At 39.1% G+C, this 15,758-nt stretch overlaps 1 protein-coding gene across 1 annotated transcript in view; it reads left to right on the top strand.

Annotated features, from left to right (window-relative positions):
- Positions 1-8,055: 8,055 nt before the first annotated feature.
- The window catches only part of LOC104465497 (mineralocorticoid receptor-like), a gene marked incomplete at its 5' end in the record, with an annotated part of 85,197 nt that continues 77,494 nt past the window's right edge, over positions 8,056-15,758 (top strand). The window contains one exon of the mRNA XM_010078562.1: positions 8,056-8,231. Coding sequence (XP_010076864.1) covers positions 8,056-8,231 — 176 coding nt within the window. The remainder of the gene's footprint in view (positions 8,232-15,758) is intronic.

The raw sequence follows: 15,758 nt of genomic DNA, 5'->3' as shown, positions 1-15,758 counted from the left end.
CTGTCCCCCCCCCCCAAATAGACTTTCAATAATTAACTAGATTATTTTCCAGATAAACTGTTCCTGCCTTATCTTGCTATACAGTACATGGCAGTTTATAATCAGCAGCACAAATACCAACACTGCATGCATTTAAATTGCGCTAATTCTATAAGTGGACCAAATATGAAAAGTTAGAGCAAATGTGCTGTGAGGCTTCTTGTTCTCGGGCTTCCAAAGTTGGAGGTTTGCTCCCAATAGGAAGCTCCCCATCTAGATTAACCATTCCATTTCAATAGTTAACTATACTTATGTACTAAAAAACTTCAAAACAAGTAAATTTTATTTCCCTGGGACAGTTGGATTAAAGGAAAGTGGCAGTAGTTAAAGGAAAAGTGCATTGCAGAAGAGCATTGGGAGGACATTCTATTTCTCTGATCCCTAAATCTGTGGGTAAAGAGTAGATTTTAGGAGAGGAGTGCTCCTCAGTTTCAGTCCTCCAGAACGTATATTTATTTACACTGAAGTTTATATGTTTCTGTGGTTGACTGATTTTTTTTTTTTTTTTTTATTTGGGGGGCGGGGAGTAAAACTTGGATAGCCATCTGTAGTTGCTACCAAAAGATTTCGGTAGAGAAGGTCAAGGAAAAGTCAAGGCTTACAGCTGGATTGAGGAAAATGCTGTGTCCCGTCAGCAGCTGCTAAGGTAAATGGAAATTGAAAGAGCTTAGTACACTTGCTTCATTTTATAAAATCAACATATGCCTTAAGGTTACACTAAATACAGGCACCTACTCGCTGGTGACTACAGCACAGGAGAGCCCATCAGCTTCTATTTGCAGAATAAACACTGCGATTTAAATGCTTTTTAAAACTCCTGAGTGAACCTTTTTAGATTTGAGGGAGCTTGGGAGAAAGGGGGGAACCTTTTCTGTTATCAGTGAACGTCAGAGTTTGCTTGTTACCATAATTAAGATCCAGGTATGACAGTGTGATATATAACCCTTAGGCATGGCTAAATAAAGTAACTTCATGTAAAAGCAGGAGTTGCTGAGGGAAGAAACCATCTGATTTCACAGTTTGCTTTCTCTTAACTAAAGGCACTTTCCCCTCTGATTTCTACATGTTTCTTCGTACTAAACATTTCTTAAGAGAAAAAAAAAAAGCATAAATACTGGATTAATTTTGTAATCTATACATTTGTGTTAGGGTTGTAGGGTTTTGAAGTTGAAATAATTTAAATTTTTCTGTCTTGGAACAGAAAAACACTGTGCTTAAAAAAAATAATCTCTAAATGTAGTATAACAGAGGCTGAAATTGTCAGTTTGGTTGTTTTTTTTTTTTTTTAATCTCTTGAAAATACACCTTCAGGGTTATAGGCAGCAAAATAAGTTTATTTTGGTGAGATACTGGACCATTTTTTAAAATTACAATGAGTAATAGTGGATTGCATGAGTTCTTTATCATTAGCTGAAACAAAGCAAAAGTGAATTAATGGTAATCCAACTCAGAGCTTTGGGATCCTGAAGCTTGGGATGTTTAAAAAATAATTGATTTACAGCACAAGAAGATACCATTTTCTAGGTTGTTTCTCTTAATTCAATTTTGTGAATATTTCACATTGAAAATATATTTTCAATGTATTCTTTTATGTTATCTTTATTATTCAGTTAGAGAGAAGACATTAAAGACAAAAATTAATCTAACCACTGATATTACTTATGGACTGATACAGTGCTGCAGATGTCAGAGTAAGCTTGCACTGCTTTGGATGTTAGCTTGGCATCTATCATCCCCACTATGCACTGAAGTACACAGCTAGGTTTCCTAAAATATTTAGGCCGTGTTCAGGGTTTCTGAGTCTTAAAGTCTTTGGGGTTTTTTTTGAGGTTTAGTCTTTTAAAAAACCACAAACCAGACACCTTAACCTTTTTTTGAAGACTGCAGGTATATAAGGGTTGGCAGTGGCCATGTGGGTCCTCTTGTTTTATCCAAGGCAGTGTAACCATTAATGTAATGTCTGTCTTGATCTCTCTAGGAGCAGGGTAATGCCCTGAGCAACTCAGACAGCGGAATTTGCAGTTTGTATGTCTCTCTGCCAAACATCAGAGGGTAAATATTGCTCCATCTGTGTGCAGGAGTGTTGCTGCTGAGGCTCAAGGGTGGTTTGGTTTCCCTGGTCCTTCCTTAGCTCAGTGTTCGTGAGGTCCCACGTGACTGCCTTCTCTTCCAAAAACCTGATCGTTCCATCTCTGCACCTTTTCACTTCTCTATACTTTCTTGCTCTGCTGACAAGAAGATTGGTTTATATGGTTTGACATTTTAAGAAATACCATTTTTCCAGTCTGCTAATCTGCTTTATGCAAGTAGCTACAGGAGAGAGTCCGGGTGCCTTCCTGCAATAGAACTTTTTGAGAAATTCAGGCTACATGGGGTGAAACTGACACTTGTCAATCCTTGCTATTGACAATTAAAACTGGCAACATGGATCAAAATTTGGGAGATGGTCTGTCTGTCTGGTGAAAGTCGTGACCAACATCATTGTGTAGCAGTCAAACAATCTATTGGACAACTTTTGACCAGTATAACATTTTCTAAAAAACTAGTAGAGAGATCTTAGGCGGTGAAATTATTGTTTCTATATGAACATGCTCAAAAATAATGGAGGTGATGTGAAGAGGAGATGGTTATGATATCCACTGTGATGGCTGAGTGAACAAAGAGTTAAAGGAAGATACTAGGAGAGCTGCTAGAGAAGCGATGAGTCAAAGGAAGCACTTACGGGCATAATATTAGCTGTAGAAACCAGGAAAAAATCAGGGGACTATTTGGAGGGGGAAAATAGTCTTTTCCCAGTGTAGCATAAACTTGATGATCAGTTTTATTGCCAGGTTGTGAGTTGTATTGCCAGTTAGCGTGGGAGTTTCTCGTCTTCCTTCGGTGGCATCGGTTGGCCTTCTGCGTTGAGGTTGGCGAGGGCTGAACACGTGGATGTGCTGCTGCAGTGGCACAACCAGCTCAGCAGCACTCGGGACTCTTGGGTGGCTCTTGGTCAGCTGTTGGCCACCTCCTGACCATCCAGGCTTCCTTGAGTGTGAGAGGTGGGACAAGCTCTGGTCTCCATGCTCAGCCAGAGCGTTTGTGCCATAGTTGTGAAGTACCATTGAAATAATACCGTTCTTGTTCTGGGCTGCTGGAGGGGTAGTTGCAGTATCTGTGGGTGCAAAGTTAACTGTCATCTTTCCATGACAGTAGGTGATATTTCCATCTTCCAGTAGAAGATGACTCTTGCTGGAAACTGCTCTGGAGGTTACATCTGTCCAGAAGCAGGATGAGAAGGGCAGAAGGAAGCTGCGGACAGTCTCTGTATCTTGAATCTGCTGGTTATTCTTCCTCTTAAAGGTTTTTTGTTTATTTTGGTGAAAATACAATGCTGATCTCAACTTCTTTTTACCTTTGTTTTCACATAATTTTATTTATTGAGGTGTACCCAGGTTCCTTCTGTTTGCTTTACTACCAGAAGATTTCTGTGTGAAACAGAAAAGTCAATGTGAAATAAAAAAAGGACTCATCTAGATCTCATAATAATAAAAGCGCTTGGAACAAATGAGTTTGGGATTCGTACTGTAGCTTTTGCTTCTTTGGAGTGCTTCATTTTGTCACCAAAGCAGCATCGTTTGTTTAAACTGTGTTCCTGTATGACATCTGGTTTGAAAAGCATGATAACCTATATAATCAGCTTTGAAAATGCTGGATTATCTGTGGGTCTATTGACTCTTCTTTACAAAATCTGTTATTTCAAATTAATTTTCCATATAAGTATTACTAAAGCCAACTTGCAGAGACATAAATGAGCTTGATGGCAATGGCTAGTCAAGGTCAGCATTTAACTGCCAGCATTTGCACTGTTGAGGATAATAAATCAGGCTTATTTCTAATCACATACCCTACAACGTGACAAATGTTAGCAGAGCCATCTAAGCAACCATTTTACAAATCATTTGGAAGATACATTTGGCATTGTTAAACTGCTCCATGCTGCCCTTGGCTGTAAAAGCGTTGTGAATAAAATATGTATGCTCCATTAGATCTCCTCTTGTGTTTGAATCCTGGAGAGCAGTGTGTATTTATAAATTGGGGGGGCTGGGGTATGTTTGCTTTTTTTCTCTTGTTTTAGAAATAGGAGAGAAGCGTGGAAGCAATAACACCTAATCAGCCGGTGGAAACGGCTGGTTTCTGAAAGCAGTGATGAGCAGCCAGCTCCGTGGCACTATTTTTTATTTCTTGTGTTTTCAGTTAGAAGTTTGTATTGAGAGTAGGTAGCTGCCCACAAGAAATTTTCTGGGTCAACAATAGTCCATTGTATGAAAGTTTAAAAAAAACCTGTTAAGTATCAGCAGAATACTCGTTAGGCTCTAATATGGATTTGGGCAAATGTGTAAACACCGTGTTTTCACTTGGTGTCAAGTTTAAGACTCAATCCAGCTGTGACCCACAGATGTCATTAGAACTAGGGTGTCATTCAGTAGATATTTAGCAGTGGGATAATTGCTGCCCAGGGAGGCAGTTGTAAAGTTCTTGACCTTTGTTTATGGTATCCGTTCTTATTTGGACCATCTCTTGTATTTTTCAAAAGAGAGAACATTGTTTTACCTAAATAATGTGGATTGTTGTAACTAAACTACTTATCTGGAGCAAAAAATCAAACTGAGGGTAAAAAAAAAAATATATATATATATCTGTTAAGACCAACTGAATGTAGCACTTAGTTTTTACCTATTAAGAATGCTACCTGGCTGTAACTTTTCCCAAATGCCAGTTTACATTAGGATTACTTGATAGAAGTTTATGGGATGTTTCTGTGGAAAACTAACGAAAAAGAAAATATTTAACTTGGAGCATGCATGAGAAGCACTTTCAAAGTGGGGTTCTTTTAGTGTAGGATTGCTCCCTGTACATATTAGAGGATACAGAGCTATTCTGATTAATTAAATAATGGGTTTAACAAAGGCGATGAATAACCCAAGTGTGTTTAATTGTCATAAAAGCTGGATATCTGGCCTTAAAATGGGGGTGGAGAGGCAGATTGGTCCCCAGTCAGATCTCGAATGCAGATCTTGTTCACCATGCTCGAGTCTCTAAGAAAGGAATGACAGTGTGAACATAAGAGAGATTCAGGAGGAAAAAGAGTAACCCTCTGTGTCTGCCTTGTTGGGAAAGAATAGCTTCCATGGAGAGAATGACTTAATCTGAGGTTTAGCATTATGGTGTGAACATGTTTTTTTTTTAACTCAGCTTTTTATTATTTGCAGGTTTGTACAAATGCCACTTTACCTTCTGTGTGAGGTAATACAACAGCATTTTGATTTGGAGAATGCTGTGGTGTAGCATGGGTGAAAGAGAACATAAGAGATCTTAAAAACAAGCCAAACATTGTTCATTAAAAGACAATAATATCTTAAGCTGGCACAAATTGGATGCGATTTAAGTCCCAACAGCTGATATCAGTTTTTTTGCAGTAGGGTATTTGACAATTGATCCACATTGGATACTCCTGTTAATAATAAAAATACCTCATTTGTGTTTTAACCTGTTCCATTTGTAACTGATTAAAAGGATGTGTAGGAGTTAGTTGAATTTTATTGCAGAATGTTAAGTTTCTACTTGTGATACTGTGGCTGAGTGGTCAAATACATGCTTTGTATTCAAGCTGTACCTTCACCTTTCAGTTATATTCAAGCCCTTTGTTTAGAGAAGCACTGTGTAAAATATGCCCTAGATTATGTCTTCAATAGATATTTGATCATAGTCATGGATCAACTCGTGTCTCAGTGTGTCTTTACTGGCTTTTTTTACCCAATAATTCTGTGTAAGTGGAATTTTATAGGGTAGCTTGTATCTAAAAAAGGCTCTCCCACCTTCTGCAAATCCTACACAATTTATTTTCAACTAAAAATATTGCATACTTACATATATACAGTGTGTATAGAGAGAGTATGTGTGTATATATAAAAATAAACAACCATGCACACTGCTGTGATACCCTGTAAACCTCCATTTCTCTGCATGGACAGCTCTCTAACAGAATTACCTTCTTTAGATATTAAAAAAAAAAAATACACTGACCTTTTTCAGGGTAGAAGGACTAGGAAAAATTTTGCTACTCTTCTGAATAAATGGGAACATGCAGCATCAAAATTACAAATGCCCCGAGACATTTTGGTATGTCAGAATTGAAATGTTTCCCTTTTTAGACAAAATACCACTGTTTGCAATGAAAAAGAAAAAAAAAGTTTTCAGGGAGTTAGTTTTCCAGGTTACTGACATTTTCTCTAGAAAGCAGACAACTCTTGAAGGTTTTTGTTTAATGACAAGCTTAATTTTTTCATTCAGTATGAAACATGCTAGAGGGAGAAAGTCCCATTCGTTGCCTAAACAAATCCAAATGCAGAGCTGGGTGCCAGCACACTCTTGGCAAATCCTGAAGTCGGTACCTTTCCTTACGGGTAGACTGGTGCGTAGGTATGACTGTGACTTGAGCACGCAGAACTTATTTTAACACAGGTTCGGTGAGGCTTTCCTTTGTCTCTCTAACAGATGAGCTAATGCCATCACCTAGCAATTATCAAGCAGTGTGATGTTATGTAATGAATGTATAAATAGCACAAGGAATAAAACTAGTAAATCTGACAGACTAGTGAGCAGACAAGCAGGAATAGTATTTGGAACATTCTGATTAGTATCTGAATGCTGTCATTTAAAAAGACATTGAGATTTGATGTTGCAGTAAAGCTGCAGGGCAGGAGATGTGCAGTCCTTGATCTGGAGTGACATCGGTGCTGTGCCCCTGGATAAATCACTTGGCCTCTGTATACCTCTTTAAAGGAAGAGAGAAAATTGGAAAAGGCAAAGCTGCATACTTGAAATGTCTTAATCAGTCTGGTTATCTTCTGTTTGAGCTAAGACTACCTGTGAACTTTGTTTCCCAACGGCTGACCGACAAATAGCCTGTGACCTGCAATTTGAACTATCAGATTATTTCACCACCAGTGTAAAGTCTTCTCGGGTTGTTTTTGTAATTGTTTGACAGCATTCAGAGAGATAACACATGAAGAAATGCAAGAGGTCACATTTACCTGGAGAAGAGAGGCTGTGTGGAAAGAAAGACTCTCCCCAGTCCTCCAGAGATGTGGGAGGGATCCAAAGCTTTCATCCCTTTCAGCGTCCAACTCGTTTCTCTGAGCGTGCCGAGTACATTAGGGTGGCATTTCCAGTTCCCGGGGGAAGAAGGGAGGGAGGAGACGTACTGCATCATGAAATGTGACTTGTTTTTGAAGAATGCCGCCTTTTAGAGTTGCTAGTGGAAAATACTTCCCAAAGGTATCTTTGGAGAGTCATGGTTTCAGAAAACCCAGCAACAAAAATGCCCTGCGTTTAAGAAGGCAGTAGATGGTTGAAGCCGAGTCTGCAAGATGCATCGGTCTGCAAAACTTTGGGATGGTTTCTGAACCTCCAGTGCTGCTTTTCTGGAACCTACAGTTGTATGGAAGGTTTTTCTGCACTTGCAGAATGTAGAAAGGCTTCAAACCTACTTTGGGAGTAAGCTGTTAAATTAGAGAAATATTAGATACAAACTCAAGGACCACTGTAGCGGACAAAAGAGTGCAGAACACTCTGCTACATTACTTCATAAAATGGCCTTAGCAGTTTTATTACAGGTATTCCTTAAGTGTAAAGGCTTGAAACAAGCAAGCAAACAGAAAGTTTGTAGCAGTTTGGTCACTGCCAGTGTGGCTTGTTTGTTTGTTGTTTATTTTCAGTTGTAATCATCTGCTGCCAATAAATTCCACTGCCCTTGTGGTAACTTCTCACATTAACATTTATATGTTTTGAGTGTTGTTTTAAAACAGACAATAAAAATATTGCACTTGCTAATTAAAGCGATTCATGTGCTCAGCCAGGCACTGCAGGAAAGAGTTGTGGTTTGCTAATTGTTAGGTGCCTTGAGCAATATACCTGTTATAAATTCTTAATTGAACTTTGCATTATGGCCAGTGTGATTTGAAATATTCATAGTTGTTTTGCTTTGTTTGTTTGTTTGGTTTCCTCCAGCTCTTCATTGAGAAGTGTGTCAACTGGATCTTCAAGACCTTCCAAAGTGTGTTTGGTGTGCGGAGATGAGGCATCTGGATGTCATTATGGGGTGGTTACATGTGGCAGCTGTAAAGTTTTCTTCAAGAGGGCAGTAGAAGGTAAGAAAACACAAAACAAGAAACATCAACAAAAAAGAAAAGACACAATACATGGGTTTGGGGTTTTTCTTTTAACAGAAATATTTATACACACACACGTATGTTTTCCTATGTGTTTTCTTCTGTTGATAAAGTTCTGTGTTGTTAATTTGGAAAAAAAAAAAAGTGTTGCATTAACTCTGATTATGTGTGGTATAATTAACGTAGTATATGCTACAGTTTTCCAATGTACACCTTTTAAAGGATGCATTGTTTTTACTTCCTGACGCTGCAGAATCAGGCTTCTTCTCCTCTACCTTCCAAGTAGACTTCTGTAATTTTTAATGGCCATAGATACAATCGATGTAAACATACTCCCGCTTCTCCTGTACTGGAGGATGACTATGGTTGTCTCATCGTGCTTTGGCAGCCCTATGTGGCAGTACAATTCACTTGGGTCTGTTATCTCCCTGTGGGTACCTCCAGGGCTTTTGACTCGGTAGTGCGTCTGTTTGGTCTTTCAGCAAAAAAGAAGTGGCTCTGTGGTGCTGCAGTAGATTGGTGGGGAAGGAGGAATGGACTACAGTGCATTTCTTAGAGATCATTTTCTTTATTAAGGACTAGGACTTTCACAAGGATTGTATTTTGATAGCTTTATCGTCACAGGAGTGTTGCGAGTATTGTGCTGACATCTGTTTTAGGGTAATTACGGTGTAGCTAGACTTTCCTGGGCGTCTCAGTAGAAAGAAGCGAGGAGGACTCAAAGTGCTGCAGAACCACTGGCAGGTGTTGCCTTTCTGCAACTTGGGTTGTTAGGATAAAAGAAAATGATTGGCCTTTACAGACTTTGTAAGCAGCTGCTTCAAGTGATAATAAATACCTGATAAAGAATAAGAGTTCATGGTGCGCAAAGGATGCAAATACTGGAGAGGTTTCTTGAAGCCTTTGCGTATGAGTAGATGTTCTTACAGGCCCTGGTGAAGCAGGCAGTATCTACTTACTGATTTATTTTCATTAAGAAAAACCTAGAAGGAAGAAAATAGGCTCTTAATATGGTGTCCAGCTTGTGCACTGAGAAGAGCGAGATATTGTGTGATGTGATTAATTTCTTCTGTGGTCATTAAATCTGCTGCTGATGGTAATAAGGATTTAGCTCTCTGTTAAGTAGACCTGGAGGGCTTGTGCGTCATTGAAGTCAAGACTTCATGTAATATCTCTCTGTCAATCTGTTTATCTATCATCAAAAGTGTCAATGTAATTGAAATGAACTTCCCAAAGTTATAAGGAGAGGGAAAAGGTTTCCCCCTTCTGAAAGCACTTTCTCTTACTGTTGTGCAATAGCTGACCTTGATGCCTTCATTCCCTAACTTCTTGCTTGACTTTTAGTTGCTTAATGTAGCAAATGAACTGGAAAACCTTACTTATTTTCACTGGTTTCCTCTGTGTGCCTCCATGCCACATCCATGGATGGGGATTCAGACATCTGTGTCTAAGCTGGCCTCTGAATCATGAGGATAGTTTTTGTTGTGGTGCTGGTGAGGTTTTCCCCACACGTGCACATACTGTCTGAAGTGATAGCACCTTTTTTAATCTTCCTTCCTCCTTTCCGTGAGACCTTCTTTCCCAGTCTTAAGTCACTAATCTCAAGGTACTGTGTATGTACGTTTACCACACCTCTCTCTTTTGGTGTTCTTTCTGACACAATCTGATGGATATTCCTATCCTACTTTAAAGGAATTTATGAAAAATTATGAAGGATTCCTTTTGGGAGTTAATAAAGTAGCAAGGCTACATTTACAAGCCTCTAAAGCCACAATTATTAGGAAAGGATTACTCTGGAATCGGGCATAGAATCACATTTTTAAAATGTAGATAAAAGTTATTGGAAATTACTGAAAGTTTGAGTTAAGAAAAAAAAACTTCAAAAATGAAAGACAAAACAACCCTGGTCTCCTCCCTAAAGACTGAAGATGAGAGTTTTAAATTAGCTTAAAATAAATTTTTTAGAATTATTGTGCTAACATACGTGTTCCTACCAGTGGTATGGAAACACTGTCTAGACTTCTGCTTGGTATGCACATGACTGTGAGCTTCTGGTGCTACCAGTAGCATTGTTGTTAAGCAAACACTGGAAATGTGTCTTGCAATTTTCTGTGTTTTTACAGATATGTGTTTATATATGTATATATGTATTTGTAAAGAGAAAAAAAAATTATATGCATAAAAGTACATTGCAGAGCATTAACCAGAAAAGGACATAGCAAAAACATAATATACATTTTGGCTCCAAACATCCTGAAACTATCAATGAGAATAAAAATCTGTGTAGGTAGTTTTGTAACAACAAAAATGTTGTGTAGAGTTGTCATGAATTTTCAGTTAGGTACATAAAATTTTAGTTAGGTACATGACTAGTAAAACACCCCATCTTGAGGTTTCCTATTTTAATGTAAATAGTTGTAGGAATCATTCTGGTGTATCATATATTCATGAGGATGTTTTTAAAACTGTGGTAGTTCAGTGCATGGTGTAAATAAAAAATAAATCAAAGTGGAAGAACTACCTTAAGGTAGATCCTGGGCATACCTGTCTCACGTTTCATTCACCATTTCCCTGAAACCGTGTGTATAGACTTTTTAAACATTTATGGGTCTTTTTGCAGTTATATTTTACACACTTCACATGCGTGCACACATATGTTGTTAAAAATGACAGCTACGGGTGGTGCCATTGTCACAGAACCACAGATGGGCTGAGGTTGGAAGGAACTTCTGGAGGTCACCGGCTCCAACCCTCCTGCTCAAGCAGGACTACTTAGAGCTGGGTACCTAGGACCGTGTCCAGGTGGCTTTTGAACATCTCAAAGGATGGAGACTTCACAACCTGTCTGAACAACCTCTACCAGTGGCTGGTCATCCTCACAGTGAAAAAGTGCTTCCTGATGTTCAGATGGACCCTCCTGTGTTTTGGTTTGTGCCCTCTTTGAATGGAGTAACTATTCTCCTTGGGCGGGAAGAGGCTTTTTTTAATTAGTCTCTACTGATTACAGGAAAGTTTTATTCAGTTTTATTTAATAGGTTATATACTGATAGTCCTTCAAAAGATACAGTGGGGTGGAAATTGTGGGAGAGAGCAACCAATGTTAAGGTGGAAGGACAAGAACAAGTGGGGAGACAAATTGTGACAAAAAGCATGGAAACAGAGAAGGGGGAGTTGGAAAGAGGGAACGCTGCACACTAGCCAGCTATTCGGGTCTGGGCTAGAATCGCTGATGTCAGCCCACCTTGAACAACTTTTGAGCGCCAGTTCCTTTGCGCTCCTCTGAAATACTGTAAAACAGAGGGATTTATAAAACAGAAAAGAACTGCATTGAATTTAAAAACAAGAAAGTCCACAACAACAAAGAGACTGAAGCTTGCATTTCCAATTATAAATCTGGTAATTGTATTCCCAGTGAGTCTTATTTTTGGGGACTTGCAGGAGATGTCTAATGAATTTATGAGAAGGAGAGCTGTAGACCAAAAAAAGTATTAAAATGGGTTTATTGGTGAACTAATTGTATTCCCAGTGAATCTTATTTTTGCAGACTTGCAGGAAATGTTTAATGAATTTATGAGAAGGAGAGCTGTAGACCAAAAAAGTACTAAAATGGGTTTATTGGTGGAAGTTCCAAAGTAATTTCAGATGGAATTCATTACAGGGATGTAAATTATCGACACGCAAGGTTTTGGTGTCAAGTAAGCATGAACTTTTTGCTGATTGACTTGATGTAGAGAAGTCTGGGATGAAGAAATATGATTGTGTCATTAATATAAATTTGATCTGCCTTGCGAACGCTAAAATCCTTTAACCATAAAAGTGTTGATAAATGGCACTACTGTTAAAGTTAAAATACATTTGTATTTATAATACATTTTTACCTAGGATAACTATATGGTATGATTTTCTAAATTACTAACATAGCCAATCATAAAGTTATTTAAACTTTAAATTATGGTAGTTGATAGAGTCATATGCTGAAAAACACACTATACTGTGAGGGAACCTGTAGCACCTGGCCAGTCTTGTCTTCTCTTTTTCCAGTGAACCAGCTTTCTCTAAGGAGAGTAACAGGCTCAAAGTCAGAAATCACAGCTGTTCTTGTGTATGCTTTGCATTTTTAGTCTTCATTTGTTCAAGTTCCAGACAAGTATGAAGTAATCTGTCCTAAATCAAAATTACATCGCTTCTTAAGTTGCTAGAGTTAATCTTTCATTCTTCCTGTGGCTTGAAGAGAAGAAAAAAGGAAGGTGGTTTTTTATCTCCAAATGGTGCTACAGCGAAAAATTACCATCTTCTCTCAGTTGTTTTGCGTATTGCTGGGAGATTTTTTGGCTACTTAAAATGAAAGAATTAACACATTATATCATATTAATTATAGGGAAGCTTGTCCTTTTTTTAAAATGCAAAGATACTATGTTCAGTAAATTTCAGGTTGTGCTGTTGATTTCTGCTCCAGGAGGTTCACCTTAAAGCTGGTTCTGCTATTTTAAATCAGAAATGTAGATCCCTTCTCACCTCTGAGGTGGAAACACAGTCACAGCACCAGAAGTTTCTAGGTTTGCATTTCTTCTTCACCTGAACATTTGCTTTTTGCCTATTTAAAGTATGGGGAAATGTGGCCGCAGGAAATTTTAAAAAGTCTAATCTGATGCTGTTTTATTTAAATGGCTTCCTGAACGTAGTAAATGTGCTGTGCACCGCAGCAAGCAGTGCAGTAACGGAGAAATCCTGCCTCTGCGGTGTGTCTGAACAGCAGGTTAGCCAAGACTTTGCTTCCATAGTGGAAGGGATGAAATTTCTTGTGTAGGAATCTGCAGGGACTCGGCACAGCTGTGGGAACAGAGGTTGCCTCAAAGATAGGGTTATGGAAATGAAGTGCCAGTCTTCATCCCCCTTTGTGCCAGGGGGCTCTGAAAACAACCTGGGCTGCAAGATCGAGGGTCCAACCCACCAGTCTGGGGAACTCCCAGTCCGTCGTGCCAGGCATCCCCCTTTGTGCCAGGGGGCTCTGAAAACAACCTGGGCTGCAAGATCGAGGGTCCAACCCACCAGTCACCTGGGGAACTCCCAGTCCGTCATGCCAGGCACCGAGGCTGATCTTTTTGCCATAACCAAAGCGATCCAACAGCCTTCTAGAGATTCATCTTCGCATGAAGGATTGCAAGCTATCGCCAGCCTGAAAACTCAGTGGTAGATAAATTCAGTTCTTTGGCAAGCAAAGGCACTGTGCAACCATTTAGGAATGGGCTAGATGCATAATATCCCAGGGGTACCTTTTTTTTTTTTTCTCTCTCCAGAAGTACTCTGTAGTCTCTGTTTCCAGAAGGCCACACAAGAGGGAAAGTGATACGTTATTTGTAATATGTTTTTTTCAGAAATGGGTAATCTTCCTATGGTTTTCCCATGCACTGTAAGTGAAAGCACTTTCCAGGGCTCTACACCCCCCAGCAGAAAATGAAGAGAAGCTAAAGCCTCTGTGTGCATCTCCTAAAATTTTTCATTTGAATTGAGGTGGAAAAATACCAAGGTATGATATTTTAAATATTGGAATAAGTAGCTCCTGAATAATTTGCTTAAGTAGCAAAACTTAAATTTTTATACAATACCACTGGTGAACAGGAAAGTTTACCTTATTGATCATTTAAAGCAGCAATATTTTTTATGCTGTAGAAGCTGAAATTGATACATTGTAGAAAGGCATTTTCTACAGCATTTTGCAGTGTGTGCACCCATGAATTTTGTAGGTCTGTATTACTAGAATTAATTATGCATACAGTTCTTCACTCGCCACTCTTCTGTTCATTCACTGTAATGGAGTCAGTGATTTTTCCATCACAGGCTGCAATTTTCCGTTTATCCACTTTCAGAAGGTCAGTGGCCTCTCTAAATCCGACATCACTCAGTATAGATGTCCATATGTTTTCCTAGAAATTTCTGTGCGGGATTTGAAGTTGACTCTGTTCCTGACCTGTTGCAAGAATCTGTTTTACAGCCTATCAAACAGAAATGTTAGGTGAAGAGGAAGCAGATGGGTGATCTGCTGAGGGCAAGGGAGCTGGTCAAATTCATGTAGCAGCTGCTACTCTTACTTGATATGCTATGGTTAATAGGTGTCAAATCAAATTTAAATAATTAAGTCATTGAAGTTTTGAAGCTGCCACCATGCTTTCATAGATATAAAAAAGACTTTTCCTGGTTTTTGCTCTGGCAGGCAGTATTACCCAGTGAAATAGTTTCTGCTCCTGCTTGGCTTTAGTTACTAGCTTTCATAGATATAAAAAAGACTTTTCCTGGTTTTTGCTCTGGCAGGCAGTATTACCCAGTGAAATAAAGTTTCTGCTCCTGCTTGGCTGTAGTTACTAAGAGCTCGAAGTTTAGGAGGCTGGTAGGAGGAAGGAGCAAGAAGTGTTTGCACTGGGACCCCAAAAAGGGGAAAAAAGCAAGCCGCAAGAAGTGTGACACACAAAAAGGAAATATTAATTAAGGAGGGAGCATGTATTACAGTTGAATATTCGAAAGCTGGGGAGAGGAAGAATGGGAGGAAAAGCTTTCCTGCTGTCTCTTGGAATATGTGGCCTGTATGACAAACTCCGATTGATGCTCAAGAATAAATAAATGTTGGATATGTTAGATGTGGAGTGCAATGGTAATAGAGCAAGCACCTTGTGGTAGTGTTTTGGACAGAAGGAGCTGATTTGGGAACCATCTAGGTGTTAGAGTCTCTTGGTTTTAAAACAAGCAAAGAACATGTGAATTTAACAGCTGTGGTGCCACAAAGAACCACAAGATGGTTAATGGCTGGGAGAATGATTTGAAAAAATATTTTACATGAAGGAAGCTAAAAATTCCCCTTCATTCTTTTCCAAAAGCGTTAATAATTTTTTTCCCCTCCCCCAAGACTTTCCAGTGTTTGCAAGTTTTTGATGGTAACTGTTATTTACCATGTAACCAGGCGTTGCTTTGCAGAAGGAGAGGTGAGCACAAGCATGAGAATTTAAATATGGGCCACTGTCTCATCTTGAAAAACACTTCAACAATGCTAGGAGGTCTGCGTGCAACTGTTCTTCTCCTGCACTCTCTTGTTTGTCTTTTCTTCTTTGTTTTGTGAATATTAATTTCTAGACTGCCTCATCTATAAAATAATATATTCAGTAGGTGGTGGCCAGCCTGCACAAGCACAACACGCAGTAAACAGAACAGATACGCCGTGGTGAGGTTGGTTTGTCTTAGGTAACAGCCTTCCATCGCCGCAAATTCCAGCATCACACAGGCTTTCACATGCTTACCTTCTACGTCCTTGTAAGAGAGGGGAAACTTTGGCATTCTTATGATGTGACAGGGACCTGAGTTCCAGCAATTTATTTTAATTATTTTCTAGCACATCGTAGGGTAACGTTCTGGTAGATCAGAGTCTTCATAGAGGAGGGAATGCACGCTGATTCCAGGTAGCCACAAATATTTGGGCTAACAAAAGATCAAGTGTCACAGGCATTAGCTTAGTGTTTT

The sequence above is a fragment of the Pterocles gutturalis genome, unplaced genomic scaffold, assembly GCF_000699245.1.
Source record: "Pterocles gutturalis isolate BGI_N339 unplaced genomic scaffold, ASM69924v1 scaffold4978, whole genome shotgun sequence".
NCBI classification, from domain to species: domain Eukaryota; kingdom Metazoa; phylum Chordata; class Aves; order Pterocliformes; family Pteroclidae; genus Pterocles; species Pterocles gutturalis.
The sequence above is the reverse complement of the archived record's forward strand: the minus strand, read 5'-3'. Positions and strand labels throughout refer to the sequence as shown.